This window comes from Cyprinus carpio, chromosome A3 (genome assembly GCF_018340385.1).
Source record: "Cyprinus carpio isolate SPL01 chromosome A3, ASM1834038v1, whole genome shotgun sequence".
Lineage (NCBI taxonomy): Eukaryota > Metazoa > Chordata > Actinopteri > Cypriniformes > Cyprinidae > Cyprinus > Cyprinus carpio.
In genome coordinates, this window is record NC_056574.1 from 25,802,661 (window position 1) to 25,820,373 (window position 17,713).

A 17,713-nucleotide genomic window follows, 5' to 3' on the forward strand; every position below is an offset into this window, starting at 1 on the left:
GCAAACAAATTAAATACATGTACACCAATTCTTTATTATAATATAATCATATCATTTACCATCAACAATTATATAAGTCCTATATATTGACACTGCAACTAATTGACATATTGGAAGTTTTTCGTTTTCAAATGATCTTTTTAAAAAATCATTTTTTCCTTGAATAAAATGCATTACAGGTATTTTAGATTTCATGTTTTGTTTCAAACCTAATTGTGCACATGACAAATTTAAATCAACTATAAAAGTAAACTTATTATAAAATTAACTTGATTTTTATTAGCTGTTGTTTTTTTTTTTTTAATTGTCACTCAACGACAAATCATTATCTTGTCTCTTAATTAAAGTGTATTAATAATATGTTTGATAGATAATTATGGCCTTGCTTCCATCTGTAGTGAGAAGGCTTGTGCCAATTTCACAATACACAATTGCAATAACATTAACAGTAACATTGCCAGTTTTTGAAGATGGAAGTTGTTATCTGGTTTTGTGTGAAAGGAGTGTCATTGCGGCAATCAAAATCTACTTAATTTTCCTTAGCGATGCAAGTATTATTAATTATTTTATGGCTAACGAATGGACTAATATTTTCCTCCAAATTCCACTCCTTGTTTTCTGGGAACTCCATTACCTTTTCTCTCCTCTTGAATCAGCCAAGTTGCCTGTCCAGTTGGACGACTCCTTTGCTTCGCAAACATGTTTCAACATGGGTTGAGAATTCTGCTGTGAGGCATTCTGCTATTGAAGACAGATCGAGCTCTTTAGGTTGTGGGTGTGGATGCAAACTTGTTTAATACATGACTAAAATGTGATCTAATACACGGATTCGCTGCGATTTCTGTTACATGAAACTGAGGTGTATCAATGCTTTTAATGAAACCAGTTGGCCAAGACTGCACAAATTAGGTATGGATTATTAATATATCTCTCAGCCTCATTTCCCATCTGTCTCTGCTTCCCTTTGTTTGTTCACTAATGGTCTCTCGGCAATTCTATACAAAACCAGAACAATAGAAAACAAAAATGTTCTGCTGACAGGCAGAACTAACAGTGTGTACATTTGTTGTGTGCATTACTTTGGGTTTGCATTTATCCCACCGTAAGCCTTTGTTAAGCACTGAAATGTGTGAAAACATGAATACTGGCCAAACATCAACTTGTGTCCTCCGCTACCTACTACCAACTGTTGCAATGACGCAATCAACAACAGCCCCTTGTGCTGTCTGCCTGATCCTGTTTGTTCTCCCTTCATATCTCACCTAATTTGCACTAGTGAGAATATGTATTGCATATGTTCACTATTAGTCATTTAAGTAATGAAGTACAAGTAAAGTCAAGCAGAATGATACGTGCTGGAAGGCCGCAGAAAACTCACAGACAGCCCAAACCTGTGTTTGTCACATGTATTCAAAAAATCAAGCAAGCTGCATTCCAAAACATTCATACCCCATTGACAGTCACAAAAAAGGAGGGAGGGGGGGGGGAGATTTGGAGTTACAAAGAGTGCAGCTACCAGTGAGTGACTGATAACTGAGAACGCATACGAAAGGTTTCATTGTTTAGGTCTTTCTCTTGAGTGGCTACATTGATATTAGAAGGAATCAAGCAAAAGGAAGAAACTTTACATTGCCGTCTCATTATGCTATGCGCATTAGGCAACATTTCTTGCTAAGTAAAGTGCCAAAGTGAGGGGGGGAAAGGGAGTGGCTGAGAGAACCTGAAGTTATCTGATGCAGTGGGAGACATAAGGCAAGGAAAAAGATAAGGAAAATCATATTGACATCAGCACTGAAGACAGGTGCTTGGACAAAGTTGCTTTTACTTGGATCTGAGTCTGGATAAGATACGCAGGAAATCTCAAATAAGAAATTGAAGAAAACAAATAGAAATACTGGTAAGTTATGTTTTTGGTGTTTGTTATTATTAGATGGGGATTTCTCATATATATCCACAATTTATTTTTATATTTTTCCACAAAAATACAAATGAAGAAACATCAAGGAACACACTGCATTAAACAATTTTGTAAAACATACTCCAATATTTTTATTTATATTTAATTTTATTTGTGTGTGTATATGGATAGATTATATGTATGTATATATAATACTTTTTACAATCAATTTAATGTCATCATTGTAAAATACTGAAATTTGAATGTCAAATTAATAGAAATATTACATAATATTAAAAATCAGAATACATATTTTTGATATTACACTTTTCCTTTGATATCCCTACAAACAAGCCTGCACTGGCCCTTTACGGACCCACTTAGGGCTAGCCTAAGGGCCCCCAGCGGGCTGCCATCACTATTAATCTACAACAGAGTGCGCAACTCTGGTCCTGATCAAACACACCTGAATCAACTAATCAGGATCTGAAGGAGCACGTGATCATTACAGACAGGTTTGTGAACTCGGTAGGAAGGTAGATCTCCAGGAACAGGATGCACACCTGATCTATAACAATACATCTGTTTCACATTAAATAAACTTAAGTCTTTGGGAAAAACAGCTATTATACATCTGAAATGGATGCAGTTACCACGTGTCTATATTGTCAAAAATGTACAGTAGTCAAAGGGATTTCAAATTAATGGGTTTATTAAATACAAAATAGAAAACATTCAATTCAGGTTAATACAGCAACATATAGCCAAAAAATTTAATACACAAAAGTACCAAAAAAAAAAAAAAAAAAAAGAAAGAAAGCAAACCATGCTATGTAATATTCTAGGATTTTGGCATTTGAAAGTTGATGTGTGCGAATGTCTCATCTGTAGTACATCAATGTCCAAACACTGTCCATAGCTGAAGTTAGCTGATAGCAAATTAATAATCCAACCTCTTGTAATGAAAATAAGCCACATCTCTCAAACACCAGACTCTTCCTAACCAGGAACAATCAAAAAATAGTCCAGACTGTGGTCTCATGTCGAAAAGAATGTTAAATCCATATTCAAACTGGACCATGATGTGGGAACCTCACCAATAAAGAGTCCTTCTAAAATGCATACAAATACACTGTCTTAAACTCTTAGCATCAATCCAAACATCAGCAACATAAAACATCAGCAATGTGTACATTTAAATAGAAGAAATACAAAACAAAACAGAGAGCTTGTGGTGAACCCAAAGCTGTGGGCCTCACCTGGGCAGCCGCACTGGGCCTGTTTAGGTTTGGTGTGGGGTGGCCCTAGCCCACTGTGCCCGGATGGGCCCCGCAAGGACATGTTTTGCAGGGATGTATATATAATACGTTTCACAAGTTATTTAATGTTATTATTGTATAATGTTACAATTTTTATGTTAAATTAAAAGAAAATATTACATTATATTAAAATCCAATCTTTTCTTCAGGTTTCTATTTTTGCCTTCACCTGCTGCTCTCAAAGCCCTTTATATTGGGAATTATGGCAAGCTACCTGTACTATCTGCTCCCAGCTGTAGGGGGCTACGCTCTCACTTCACTGTACTTCCTGAAGAACCCTCACATTCTGCACAAGAAGAAGCAGACAGCCTTCTACTGCACCCACATCTCTCACAGGGGAGGTACAGTATCTGATCAGAGTCAATAACCAGCTCATGTCTGGGGCTTGGGATTCTTAAAAAATACAAGTGGCATTAAACCTAATGAATAGTAATGATGCTGACTAAATCATAACAGCAAAAGTCTTTTTAAATTATAGAGGACCTATCACACTGCATTTCAATTTTTATAAACCCTCTGATTTACAATTAGATTATTTTAAATGCATATTCCTGTAATCTGTTGATAAATATTTGGAACTCTTGTGACTATTCCATAAAACTGTCAATGAACAGCATTAGATAATTGAGTGTTTGTGACAGCATGTGTGAATGTTTTCCTCATATAAAGCTAGTTAATATGTGACTGAGTGAATGATTAACTGTTTGAGGATTATTTATGTTTGTTTGTCAATGCGAGTCGGTCCACGTTTTCTGACCTCCTGCTCTCTGTCCTCAGGCAGTGGTGAAAGGATTGAGAACACTATGGGGGCCTTTACACAGTGAGTCTCAGATCAGTTCTGCAGAGCCTATGTCTTTCAGACTGGACAGCAGATCAGTATCAGTTCCTTTTAAAGTCGGCATGAAACAGTAGTAGCGATTGTCTTTTTTTCTCTACTGTGACGTATAACCGAGTGAAACGGCATCTGAAATGAGAGGGCGGGACTTGATTTCGTCCTTCGGAAATTGATTGGATGGTTGGAAGTTGGGGCTTTGCTAACAACATGTAGGCAGATCTGAATGCCAGTTTGCAGTTAGTTGTGGGGGGACAGCATCTCCACGACATAACGACATGTCGCCAGCGGCAACAGCGAGAATCAAAGTCAAGCCTTCTTTCTTTGTGTGAACATTTGGGCGGCGTTATGCTAATCTTCCCACATAGTGATGTAGATATGTGGGGGAGTGTTGACCAAGAACTTGTAACACTCTAAAGAAAAAGGAAAAATTGAAATCACATCATATGACCCCTTTAAAGATTACGAGGGCACATGAATTTTATTTACACATTCATTTTAGGGGAATAGGTCTCCCAAAGATTAACATACTCACCCTGGTGTTGTTAATTCAATTAGAATATTTTTTAAAAAACAAAAGGTGAATTTTTGAAGAAATTTTTTTTAATTAATGAAAGTGAATGAGGACTGTGGTAAAATTGTGCAAAATTACAAAAAATAAAAACAAAATAATAAATATCAAAATGGTTTACAGGGCTCATTCATTATATTTTTAAGTCATTTACAGTCATACATGAGAAACCACGTGACATTTATTCACTGAAAACATTAACCCTAACTGTTCTTGTTGCATTCATGAAAGTAGCGATGTCCAAAATGTCTTTTTTCCTTTTTAGTGCTGCTGAAGTGGGCACAGAGATGCTGGAGCTGGACTGTCACTTGACTAAAGATAGTCATGTGGTTGTGTCACATGATGAGAACCTCCTGCGCCAGACTGGGCAAGATGTCAACATTTCCTCCTTAAACCTGGAGGTCAGGGGTCAAGGTTAACTTTTTCTGTGCAGCTCTACCTGCTCTATTACCAACTATTCTTAATTCACACTTTCCATGTGTTTCTACACAAAACTTTGGGGTCAGATTTATTTATTTATTTTTTAAATAATACATTTATTCAGCAAGAATGCATTACAAAAGAATAAAAAATCACACAAATAACTTTCTTAACAACCAACTAATCATAAAAAAATACGATCAATAAATCATCCCACAACAACAACAAAAAGGTTAACTGAGCATCAGATCAGCATATCAGAGTGATTTCTGAAGGATCATGTGACACTGATGACTGCAGTAATGGCTGCTGAAAATTCAGCTCTGACATACAGGAATAAATTACATTTTTAAATATATTAATATTAAACAGTTATTTAAAATAGTAATAACATCTAGCAATATTATTGTTTCACTGTATTTTGGTCAAATAAATGTAGCCTTGATGAACAGAAGAGATTTCTTTCAAAAACATTTAAAACTCTTTTGAATGCCAATTTTTATAAACCACAGGTTTTGGATAATGTTTTTTTTTTTTCTCAGGAGTTGCCACCTTATAAAGAAACCCTCGAGGTGACCTTTAAGGCAGGTGTGTGGTTTTACCAGTAAAATTGCAAACACATATTAACATATCTATTAATGCATAATCATATATGTTTTAATTCCCTTTGCACAGGCCACTTCAGCACTGGGTCAGATAGAAACATTGCATTATTAGAGGATGTCTTCTGCAAATTTCCACACATAGCTGTAAACATCGAAGTGAAAGAGAATAACAGCATGCTGATTGAGAAGGCAAGAGAGTAATCATCATACCCAGTATATACTTTACATTCTCAAAATGGCCCATAATATTTATAATATATAATTGTTTAACCATATTTACCTACATCAGTTACCTAAGCCTCCCTCTTTGTTCTTTTATACTCAATAATGTTATATTTTATGAACTATCCTTTTCAGATTTCTGATCTTGTGAAGAAATACAACAGAGAGGCCATCTCAGTTTGGGCCTCTGTTGACTCCACCATCATGGAAAATTGTCGTAAAACAGTGCGTGTGCATTTATGTTTGTTTCAGTAATAAATCGCCGACATACTTTCCTCTTTCTTACATCTTTAGTTCTGTCTCCTTTTTTGTCAATGGCAGAACTCCTCCATGCCCTACATGTTCACTGTAAAGCGGGCTTTAAAGATGCTCCTGCTCTACTACACTGGTCTTCTGCCATTTGTTCCCCTCGGAGAGAGTTTCCTGCAGTTCTACTTGCCACAAATCATAAACAGGTCTGCAAACACCAAATATTTCCATACTATGTTGTGTGCATGGTGATCACACAGATGCATTTTCACAATCTCCTTCCTACAGAGAATACATTCCTGAAACATGGATTCTGAGGAGCAGACTGGTCATCTTCTTAATAGAAAGGTAACTTATTTTAATAGTAGTATCAGACTATCCTTTTAATTAAAGTTTTATCCTTTGATTAAAATGGTTTTCTGTGTGTTATCTTTCAGACTAACATTGAGAGAAGGGATGTTCAAGCACCTCAGGGACAGAGGAATTCAGGTGTGTGGCCATGCTATATCATGTTTTTGTGTTATTAAAGGAATAGTTCACCCCGAAATTACATTTGCTGAAAATGTGCTCACCCTCAGGTCATCCAAAATGTAGATGAGTTTGTTTTTTCATCAAAACAAATGTGGAGCAATTTAGCAGTACATCACTTGCTCACCAATGAATCCTCTGCAGTGAATGGATGCCGTCAAAATGTTCAAACAGCTGATAAAATAAATCACAAAACTCCAGTTTTCACTCAATTAACATCTTGTGAACCAAGCCGTTGCTTCTAGCTAAAATTTGAGTCTTCCATATCCATAATCTATCCATCATATTGCTTTCTCCAGAGAAAAAAACTAAATAAGTTCTAAATCAGGAGAGAAATGAGCACAACGTTTATAAGTGAAAACAGTTCTAAAAAAAAATATGTCTGTGGATTTTGATGTGAGAGGACAACAGGGGATGGATATTTTCACTGGAGAAGGTGTTATTATGGATTATGGACGTATTTTGGCCAGAGACTAAGTAAAACACTCTGTTTCTTACAAACATGCAACTTTTCAATTCACAAAACTTTAAATGGTGGACTGCAATTGTGTGGATTATTGTGATGTTTTTATTGTGTCTGTTTTGGGGTGAACTTCCTTTACGAAACAGCATCGCGTATTGAGTGACTTGAATTTTCAGTGAGCAACTAGTCTCAGGTTGTGTGTACCTGCAGGCTTCAAAATCATGAAAAAGAAGTGTTCTTCCTCTCTCTTCCTCTCTTCAGATTCATCTCTTTGTGTGTAATGAGGAACAGGATATTGAGGCTGCGTTTGCTGCGGGAGCAACAGGAGTCATGACTGATTATCCCACCCTGTTATCAAACTATATTAGAAGGCACAAACAAAACATGTGATCAAACACAATGTACTTCACTCTTGTCTAGTGAAACCAAAGACTATAGAATACCCTTACTATACATACATACTTACATAGCTACTAAGCCTTAAAGGGACTTTGGTCAAACACACAGACTCTACAAATGCTATTTGCCTTTAAACACACAGCCAAGTTTATATCAATGCCATTATTAGCTTATAAGCACTGGCATAGTGTTCACATGAAACTTGCTTTATGGACATTTCATGAGTATCAACACATATAAAAAATAAATGTAACTCATATATTCTACAAGAAGTGGACTGCTTTCTTCGCTCCCTATGCATGTTCAGTGCATGTTTATTGTGGTTTTCAGTCAGTCAGTGTCAGTTTAGCGCCTCCCTACCTATGTTTGCAAACAAACACCATCCAGCTCTTTGAGAAGCCATGCAAACTCCATCAGCTGTGCTCAACAGGGGATCAGTAGACATCAAAGACTGAATTACACTGTCCTTTTGAAAATCTTCTTTAGATACAAAAACACATACTACGGCGGCTTTCATTTTATAGTTAATTATTTTAAAATCGTCTGCCTGACTTTTCATGCAAACAACCAGAAGACGCTTCAACGCACGGGAAGAGCGCTCCTGATTGGCTGACCTATATTCCAGACGTCTCTGTCTGGATTCTGATTGGTCCGCTGCTGTTTGTTTTGCGCCACATGACGTATAAGAAACTTCCTCAGAAAATACAGTAAACAAATCGACGGACTACATTCGGCCGCGGCGTATTGAGCACGGCGGCTTGCGTGGATTTGGGAATTTACGAAGCTTTCGGTTGACATCTCACGGTTTGCGCATTAAAGCAGGTCGACGGGAGGGACGACACAAAGGAGGGAGCTGTTGGAAAAGCGCAGCGTGCCGCGCGTTCGTTTGGTTGAGTGCTTTGATTAGTGAACGCTCAGGCTTCATGCCGTTTAGTTGAGCAGACTTCCCTTCTGGCGACAATACTGCGAGCAGCGTCTGTCTTGAAGAAATAGTTCATATTTAGGTGAGTCCAGGTTCATTATTAGCGTGTCAAATGGAGCGAGGATGCTAGAAGCAGTCCTAATGAGAAACGGCTCTGCTCATGGTTTTAGAGCCCGTGCACTATGGTGAAATTGTTACTTGTATATGTCGAAACGTTCATTTAGGCGACTGGCATTTACGTGCAACTAGCCGTGTTCGTTAGTTCTGTTATTCTAGCAGTGAAGGAGGAAATGAACAACAAATTCCGCGAATCGGTTCTTTCGAACAGTTCATTTCAAAACCGATTCGGCTGTTATTTTAAGATGTGACGTCATTACCCTGGTCCCTGACACGCAGACATTTCGTTTGTAATTTATTCATTCATTCATTTGGCCTACATAAAAAGTACATATAAATTAGTAATTAAAAAACCTAAGTATAATTTAATTTTATATTTAAATAATATTAAAAATAATTTACATATCTTGGCCGAAAAGGTTTGGCTGAGAGTTCTTTGTTGGTAAAATTAACATACAGTGAAGTAAACTAGTTTCCAGTAAATTTTATTTACTATTTTGCTAATTATGTGTTGTATTTTTTGCCCCATCAGTCAAATCCTCGCTAACGTTCCTCCAAAGGATTTTTCTATCAATGTTCTCGGCTCTTTACGAATCGGTTTTACATTGGTTCAACTGAATCGTTGAAAGCATCCGACTCATATGAACGATTCGTATACGATTTTCTAGCTGCATTGTGGGCAGTGCTGAAACGTTGTAGTTCATATGAACAGAAACTAGAATTCTGAGCGTGTCTGCGTCAATGCAGTAACTTTTCAAATATATTATAACCCAGTATTTTATCTAAAGCTGTATTTATTACAGCATGCCATAGTTATTCATTACTTCTCACCACTATTTACACTCGTACCTGGCATGCCATATATGGGGCAACTACAGTGTGGGCAGTCAAGTAAAGTAGGTCATGTGGAATGTTTCCTTTTTTTCCTGATATATATTTGAAACCGGATGCAAGATTTGCAGCAATATTAAAATGCTTTTCAAAGGCTCAAATTAAAAGATTGCAGTAAATGTCAAATCAAGCATAAAGCATAAGCATAAAATTTTAAAGCATTTAGTCTGCTTTGAAAATCAGTGTTATTGGCTGATGATGTCAATGCCATGATTTCTAATTATGCATTTGGCAATCCGGCTAGGAGCTATTTTGTCTGTCAAAGCTGCTTTCCTTTAAGTTTTCATGGTCGTATTTAGAAATGAGAGGGGACAGCACAATTTGTTATCCTTGCAGATATGATCTGACACTGTTTTTGTGTGTCTTCAAAGACATGGTGAAGCAGACCAAGGCCAAAACTTTCCAGGCCTATCTGGACTCCTGTCACCGCCGCTACAGCTGCGTCCACTGCCGTGCACACCTGGCCAACCACGATGACCTCATTTCAAAGGTGAGGGTTATATTTGTGAATTGTGATGCTGTTTGCATTAAAGGCTCACGTGTCTGTCTATTTTCAGTCGTTTCAAGGCAGTCAGGGCCGTGCCTACCTGTTCAATTCTGTGTGAGTATCACTTCTGGAAAAAAAAAACCTCAGAGCTTGAATCACATTGTGATGGAAAAAATAGTTGGTTTAACTCATTTTGTGATTTCAGGGTGAATGTGGGTTGTGGTCCAGCAGAAGAAAGGCTGCTGCTGACTGGACTTCATGCTGTGGCTGATATTTACTGCGAGAATTGCCACACCACACTGGGCTGGAAATATGTAAGCATGCTATGTTTTAATAAAAAAATGTAGTAGGACACACTTTTTTTTTTTTCTCCCCAAAATGGCTTTATTTATGTCATTAATCTGCAGTCTGATCACAGTTTCTCTTTTTTGCTTTTTTCTCCTTTCCTCTACAGGAGCAGGCATTTGAGTTAAGTCAGAAATATAAGGAGGGGAAGTTTATTATTGAATTATCTCACATGATTAAGGATAATGGCTGGAACTGAAGCCTTCAGCCTTTGCTTTAACTTACTGTCACTGCTTGCAGCTTCTCCAAGAACGTCACGAGATATGCTTTCTTTTATATTTATCCATCTATGATCTACATTTACTATTGTGAGCACCTTTTTTCACACTCTTGTATCCCAATGCACCAGGTTTTCAGAGGGGTGGGGTGAGTCTTGGGTTACTGGTTTGTGTGTGTTTGTGTCTTTTATATGTATTTGGAGGTGTGCTTGTGTGTAAGGCATGCTTGAAAGAAATTTCAAACTGCTAAAATGATCAACCATTTAAATCCAGTTTCAAAGAATTCTTGATTTTTGTTGGGATTTTGACAGAAGCCCTCAAATTCTCCAAATTAAGTGCAATTCAAGAGGTTTGGGCAAGGTATGATCATTATGCCAAGATCCAATGCCTTTTTATTTAGTTTATTTTTACTTTTAAAGAACGGGGTATTTGTGAACGAGGTAGTGTGTGTGAAATTACGTTACTGTTTGTGGTGTGTGTGGGGGGCTTAGAGTGGATCATGTGCAATATGTGTGTATGTGAGAGAGTTTAAAGGATGATTCATGCCTCCAAATTCAGTCATTTTGGTTGAATTCGTCTTTTACTTTACCAAGTCACTGAGGAATCCCAACAAATGAACATCGGCTCGTGTGTGTGTGTGTGTGTGAGCAAACAGCAGGCTTGTTGCTGTAGAGTAGAGATGTCCACAGTTGACTGACATTCTTAATTCTTAATAACTTCAATTGCAACTTATAAGATGTAATTGGGTTATTAATTTTTTTTTATGTTTGTGTTGTTTCTTGCATTATGTCTATGAGAAATGTTCTAAGTATAGTATATATATTGGGCAGCATGTACAGAGACATCGATCTGAACATGTGTGAGCAGACATGTCATGTAAATGTGTTTGATTGTGTAGCAAAGTATTTCTTTGAATGCTAAACCATTAAAGTGCATTACATTAACCTGAATTCTTTACATTAAAGTATGGGGTAAATAAAAACTGTTACTGTTATGTTTTTTTTTTTTTTTTTTATGTATATACGTTTGTGTGTCTATATATATCTCTCCTTATTGAAATTTGGTTAGGAAGTTGTGTACTTTCTAATATTCTTTAATGTTAAAAATTATACATTATAAACCAATTACACTGTACAATACTGAATAGAATAAACAAGGCAAATGTACATATTTCATTATATTTATTTTGTGTGTGTATATATATATACAAACTATATATATATATATATATATATATATACAAAATATATATATATAATTATATATATAAACTATATATATATATAATTTTTTATATATATATACAAACAAACTATATATATAATTTTTTATATATATATATATATATATATATATATATTATGGAATCGTTCAAGAGCGCGAAAAAAAATCTCAAATAAACTAACGGCGCTTTTCACAAGTGCAAAGGGCGTAACTCAGAAATTATTAATCATTAATGGTTATATAACGCTCTACAGACGACGTTGTTTATAAGTAAACTAGGCGGAAGCAAGAAGCTGCTTTTCTGCCCTAATTATCAGAACCACCTCTAGTGAAACGTAACAATAAAGACTACAACTCCCACAACTCTTTGCGCACATCGGTGACGTGGCCAGCGTTACCCAGCAGACCGCTACTACATTAAAAACAATTTTAACATATCTAATTTTCTATTTAATTTCATTCGTTTCAAACTATTTTACCAGTGGATTTTTACCTCGTAGGTAATAAAACATAAGCCGCTTTATTACAGCCCGTAATTTTACATCACGATGTCCGGGAAGATCAAGAGCAGGAGTGCTGCTAATGCCGACTCAGTATCTGGCAGCGTGTCCTGCGGCGAGCGCATCTTACGGGACTGCCACCAGATCTACATTGATCCGGAAAGCGGTAAGAAACCGTTCCCTTTAGAAACGACTAAGTTACGTTTTCATTGATTTACTTGGTTTAGTAAGGCATTAGAGCAGTCTCTAGGCGTGGATAGGAGGTGCTAACAGTAGCCGGTGAGCTAAAATACCGGTTGGTATGTGAAGTATGCACTTCAGAGGGCGAAAGACAATTCACCTGTTTGCTTTCATAACTCTGCAGTCATTAGATTTACCGTTTAATTTGTTACTGTGTACTCCAAGCGACACAAAATAAAAGTTAAGTTAAAAAAAAGTTATTTTTAGTGCATCAAGTTTAAATTGTATAACGATTATTCTGTCGTGATTGTCCCTCAGTGGTTGACGTTAAAGTATAGTTAACACACAAATCATTTTCACTTTCTTTCTATTCTAGTTTGTCTAACGACTCCTTCCTTCGTCCTGTAGGTCTAATAACAATCGCTCAGACTGTTGGGGTGAGCTTGCTGCCTCCCCGGAAAAAGATAACTGTGATGTTGATGGGGAACCACTCCGCTGGAAAGAGCAGCTTTATCAATTGGTATGCTGATATACAGACATGAAAGCATGCACAGATTGCTAGACTGAGAATGTGAGAACAGTTCGAGTTCATGCAGTAACCCATGCGTTTATTGCTTTGCAGGTATGTGGAGGAGCATATCCAGAGAACAGGGGTCGCTATAGAGACACAGGGCTTCAGCTTTGTTACAAGCGGGCGAAAGAGGGAATCGCTCACGGTGAATATGACCCCATACATGTCACATGATTAAAGTCTTGTGTGACACGGTTTGGGTATGAAATTGGCATCATTGTTATAATCGTCTTCCATTTCTTATTGTATAACAACTGACGCCTTGGTTTTAGGGAAATGCAACGCTCCATCTCTATCCCCATTTCAAACCACTGCAAGAGTTTAAAGGTTTGTTGGTGAACTTTACTAAAGAGAGCTACAAGCTTATTGAAGCTGTGTCTAAAATGTCACTTTCTGTCAATTTCAGGGCTGTCAGAATACCTCGGCACTGAGATTTGTACTTCACGACAGAAACTTTTCAGCTTGGTGACCTTTGTTGACACTCCTGGTCTGGTGGACGGGGATATGAAGTACCCCTTTGATGTGGACCAAGCTATTCTGTGGCTTGGTGTGTGTTTGTCTTGAAGTCATTTGTATGTTCCGGAGTTGACGTTGTAATTTTAAAAAAAAAATGTATTCTAAATTTACTATTATAAATGTCTTTTTATGATCCTAATAAGTGTCTCTGTGTTCTGATTGTGCCGGTCTACACCAGGTGAGCTCTGTGATCTGATCCTGGTCTTCTTTGACCCAATGGGACAGGCTTTATGCAAGCGCACACTCAACATTGTAGAGAAACTGAATGAGAAGCAAGGGGACCGTCTCCGTTTTTATCTCAGTAAAGCGGATGAGGCTGGAGGAGAGTCTGATCGACAAGTAAGATCCACTTATACACGCCTAGGGTCACAGTGTAAATCTTATTTTGATGTTTGATCAATTTTAAATCAATTTCAATTGATTAAATTTATTTTTCTATTTAAAAGTGTTAGAACATTAAATATCAGTCTCTTTAAAAATCAATGCATTCCTGTGAATTTGAGCTGTATTTGCTGATTCATTTTTTTATTATAATTTTTTAAAACTTTTGTAACAATTGTAACTCGCTATACTCCCAGTTTTGATCAATTTATTGTCATTGCTTAAGTAATAATTTAAGCAATAAAGTATTAATTGTCAGTATTAAACTGATTTCAAGCATTTTAACAGTAATGTAAATCTTTGTTTGACTTAATAACGACATGTCAAACTGCTTTGTTATTGGTGATTTCAGAGAGTTATGATGCAGATTGTGCAGGAGCTTTGCAAGCGTCCAGGACTCAACAAGTGTGGCTTCGACATGCCCACCATCTATGTTCCCAACCCTAATAAGGTGCAACCACAATTTTTCAGTTCCTCACTGTAAATGTGACGACAGCTTACTTAGTGAGTAAAGAATACTGAAGTATCTTTCCTCCCTCTCGCCACCATCAGCCCAGTCGATGTGTCAATCAGATTGAGGAAGTGTGTCGGACGATAGAGAAGACCATTAACCAGACTGTGCAGAACACACTTAACTCACTGGAGAAGGACTGCAACCTCATCACCGAGGCCATCACTGAGACGCTTCATAATGACAGGTGTTGTATTCATACATACTGTGTAGGCAAACACCAATGTTTATAGATTGTAATGTCTAATATTACAGTTGCCACTGTGTGTTAAACTCTCTATAGGCAGTGCAGTATAGAGAACCGTCGATCACGTTTCAAGGGCTGTTTGTTGGGCATGCTGGGTTTCACTGTGCCCCTGCTGCTGCTCGTCACCCTGGTGCTTGGCAGCCTCTCCAAAGATGTGCTGGTGCTCTTGCTGGGTGATAGTGGCATCGAGGCACTCACACTATATGTGGTGAGTATGTATGTATATGCATTCGTGTGTGTGTGTGTGTGTGTGGGATTCACTGTAGATACTGATGTACGTGTTGGTTTGTGTGTTCAGGTTCCTGCTGTGAAGGCGTTTGAATCCTTGTCAGCGGAGGTGCAGCTGTATAGTTGTGCTGCACTGGTGCTGTTGTCCTTTGTCTTTATCCTCCTTGCTCGCTTTTCTTTCAGGTGAAAAAACGGATTATAAACTTCACGTGTGTAGTAGTGAAAATGAAATGAAAATGGTCATTTACTCAACATCATTCTAAAGCTTTTTTTTTTTTTCTGGTGAGCGCTAAAGGAGATATTTACTATAATGTTCACACTCAAGGTCTAAAAATGACAAAAACACTGGTGTTTAATATTATTATTATTTTTATAATTATTTTTATTTTAATTCTTTAAAAATGTATTATTTTATTAGAGTTTTTATATATATATATATATATATATATATATATTATTATTATTATTATTATTATTATTATATATATATAACCTCACATAGTATATATTATATATATATATATATATATATATATATATATATATATATATATATATATATATATATATATATTATTAAATATTTATTTTTTTTTTTTTTTTTTTCATTCAGAAGTCTTGGAATGTATTTCAATTTCAATGGACTATTTATGATATTATTTAAAAACAACAAATATTTATTTTTTGACCTGTAGCAGAAGGAAAGATTAGTGAATGATTCTGAAAAAAAAAAAAATTACTTCTAGCTATTTTTATTTGATGGATTTACTTATTTCCGGCAGCAGAGGGGAAGATTAGTGATGAATTTATTCATTGTGCGGAAAAGACCAGCTTCAGGATTTTTCTAAACCTCTCTTGTTCTTTTTCTCTATATTCCACTTTTAGGACCAAACCAACACTCTCTGGGAAACAAAAGAGACAGCTTCAACAAAAACTGGAGTATGTCCAGGAGGTAGTGAAGACCAAAAAGGTACAGCATGCATTTGTGTTGTTGACGCATCTAAAGACCGCTACAGTGATGATGGACTTAGCTAACAACTCCCTTGTATGTTTATGCAGAAAAATCTCTATGAGGAGTACCTGCGTCAGAGTGTGGGTGATCAGGACATGAACTGAGAGGGAATATAGACTTCAAATATCCGGACAGGATGAATACAGCACCCAGAAGTACCACTAAACTGCATCTCATCATTCCTGTAATGTAGCAGACACAGAGAAGCCATTTCATTGGCACTTAGTTACACAATACTGCTTCTGTAAGCTGTATTTCAGCACTAAACGATGATGGAGCTGTGGACCAATACTGTGTTTGTTTTATTATTATTATTTTTAGTATCAGTGCAGTATAACAATAGTACTGTAAATGTCAATTGAAGGGCCACATGATGAGATTTGATTAATGCTCTGAAATATCCTATTGTTGGCCAATAGCAGGTTTTAAATCATCCACCTTTTCTCTGTTGTGTACCCAAAATACTCTGTATTGTATGGTAAATTACCAGAATCACTGAGGAATGAGTAGCCCTTCATTTGACATTAGATTCTAAAGACTTCTGGTGTCTATTTACATAGTAGTCAGTTTTAATAGAAATATTGAAGCTGGCTTTTGTATACCACTGTTACATTTTTATGTCAAGTTATTGCTGTTATGATAATAAACATGTGTATAGCTATTGCTAAACTGGCAAAGCAATGACTCAATCGATTGCTAACAAGGCTGAGGTGAAAGGGATACTCCACCCCAAAATGAAATCGGTCATCTTTGGAACACAATTTAATATATTTTGGATGAAAACCGGGAGGCTTGTGACTGTCCCATTAACTGCCAAGTAAATAACAGTGTCAAGGTCCAGAAAAGTATGAAAGACATAGTCAGAATAGTCCATCTGTCATCGATTCAACCGTAACGTTATGAAGCGATGAGAATACTTTTTGTGCACAAAGAAAAGAAAAATAATGACTTTATTCAACAATTCTTCTCCTCTGTGTCTCTCCACATCACAGTAGAGCCATTTTGGAGAATATGAGCTGAACACAAGCAGCTTACGCTCATCTAAAGTCGTTATTTTTGTCGTCTTCGTGTACAGAAAGTATTCTAGTCGCTTCTTAACATTACAGTTGAATCGTATATATTTATTTCTAGTAAACGATTGGCGTAAGAATATCTATTCTTCCAGTAGACTCAGATCAGATACTAACTGCGGTATTCGTTTCCTAGAATGGACAGTTTGCGTGATCAGCAACATAATACACAACATTCAGTGGCACATGCCTCTCAAATAGCCTACAAATGTTTGGGGGAAAAATACAGACGTGTAAATACGTATACTTGACATTTATTTAAAAATCTGACATTGTCGCTATTTACATATTCAGAATATGTATTTAAACAGATTGTATAAAGTAGGCTATATAAAACAAAGTGTATAATAGATATAAATATATATGGGACACAAGACAAATATTAAACATGAAGAAGCCTAATGGTTGTTGTATAAATTAACTCCGCCATGTTACTGATCCTATGTTTGACAGAAACGTGTCATCAATTAAATGTGGTTCTGTCGTGAACATACAGTGATGTTCAGTGACGCATCCATCGACACATGCCACTCTCCACTGACCACTGGTCTACTGTACATCAGTGCAGATCAGTTCCACTGACACTGAAAACCGGAAGTGTCACCGGATCGGATGTGCCACTGAGCATACCGGGAAGGTTTTTTTTTTCTCCCTTTATTCAGTTCCATCAAACAAAGACTTAATGTGAACAGGGAAACATTGCACATCTCAAAGCATACAAAACATAACTGCAGCAACAACAAAAATTACAATTGAATACAAACGTAAATATAAACAAAGACAAATAA

General features: G+C 36.6%; 3 protein-coding genes across 4 annotated transcripts; all 3 read left to right on the plus strand.

Annotated features, from left to right (window-relative positions):
* Positions 1–1,509: 1,509 nt before the first annotated feature.
* gdpd3a (glycerophosphodiester phosphodiesterase domain containing 3a) lies at positions 1,510–7,774 on the plus strand. 2 transcript variants are annotated; one of them, XM_042726286.1, is made up of 12 exons: positions 1,510–1,897; positions 2,890–2,892; positions 3,364–3,557; positions 3,994–4,036; positions 4,885–5,020; positions 5,582–5,627; positions 5,715–5,833; positions 6,002–6,091; positions 6,188–6,321; positions 6,404–6,463; positions 6,553–6,604; positions 7,368–7,774. In XM_042726286.1, exons 3-12 carry the CDS (start codon positions 3,419–3,421, stop codon positions 7,494–7,496), a joined length of 948 nt encoding a protein of 315 aa, XP_042582220.1. In that variant the 5' UTR covers positions 1,510–1,897; positions 2,890–2,892; positions 3,364–3,418; the 3' UTR covers positions 7,497–7,774. The 2 variants fall into 2 exon arrangements, with proteins under 2 accessions (XP_042582220.1, XP_042582224.1); XM_042726290.1 differs by lacking the exon at positions 2,890–2,892 and having other exon boundaries at positions 3,366–3,557.
* Positions 7,775–8,179: 405 nt separating this feature from the next.
* LOC109084520 (protein yippee-like 3) lies at positions 8,180–11,467 on the plus strand. Its single transcript, XM_019099200.2, has 5 exons — positions 8,180–8,509; positions 9,807–9,925; positions 9,993–10,036; positions 10,128–10,236; positions 10,377–11,467. Exons 2-5 carry the CDS (start codon positions 9,809–9,811, stop codon positions 10,464–10,466), a joined length of 360 nt encoding a protein of 119 aa, XP_018954745.1. The 5' UTR covers positions 8,180–8,509; positions 9,807–9,808; the 3' UTR covers positions 10,467–11,467.
* A 672-nt stretch (positions 11,468–12,139) lies between these two features.
* Positions 12,140–16,532, plus strand: si:ch211-11k18.4. The gene is made up of 12 exons (XM_042726273.1): positions 12,140–12,375; positions 12,798–12,909; positions 13,012–13,105; positions 13,233–13,287; positions 13,367–13,507; positions 13,655–13,815; positions 14,210–14,308; positions 14,410–14,555; positions 14,652–14,823; positions 14,914–15,026; positions 15,729–15,813; positions 15,903–16,532. The coding sequence occupies exons 1-12, from the start codon at positions 12,258–12,260 to the stop codon at positions 15,957–15,959; spliced, it is 1,353 nt and encodes a 450-aa protein (XP_042582207.1). The 5' UTR covers positions 12,140–12,257; the 3' UTR covers positions 15,960–16,532.
* The last annotated feature ends 1,181 nt before the right edge of the window (positions 16,533–17,713 follow it).

Coding starts and splice junctions, on each gene's coding strand:
- gdpd3a (XM_042726286.1), top strand. CDS start 3,419: ATGGCAAGCTACCTGTACTATCTGCTCCCAGCTGTAGGGGGCTACGCT. Junction 3,558..3,993: donor CCACATCTCTCACAGGGGAG/GTACAGTATCTG, acceptor CTCTGTCCTCAG/GCAGTGGTGAAAGGATTGAG. Junction 5,628..5,714: donor CGAGGTGACCTTTAAGGCAG/GTGTGTGGTTTT, acceptor CCCTTTGCACAG/GCCACTTCAGCACTGGGTCA.
- LOC109084520 (XM_019099200.2), top strand. CDS start 9,809: ATGGTGAAGCAGACCAAGGCCAAAACTTTCCAGGCCTATCTGGACTCC. Junction 9,926..9,992: donor ACGATGACCTCATTTCAAAG/GTGAGGGTTATA, acceptor GTCTATTTTCAG/TCGTTTCAAGGCAGTCAGGG. Junction 10,237..10,376: donor CCACACTGGGCTGGAAATAT/GTAAGCATGCTA, acceptor TTTCCTCTACAG/GAGCAGGCATTTGAGTTAAG.
- si:ch211-11k18.4 (XM_042726273.1), top strand. CDS start 12,258: ATGTCCGGGAAGATCAAGAGCAGGAGTGCTGCTAATGCCGACTCAGTA. Junction 13,508..13,654: donor CCAAGCTATTCTGTGGCTTG/GTGTGTGTTTGT, acceptor GGTCTACACCAG/GTGAGCTCTGTGATCTGATC. Junction 13,816..14,209: donor GAGGAGAGTCTGATCGACAA/GTAAGATCCACT, acceptor TGGTGATTTCAG/AGAGTTATGATGCAGATTGT.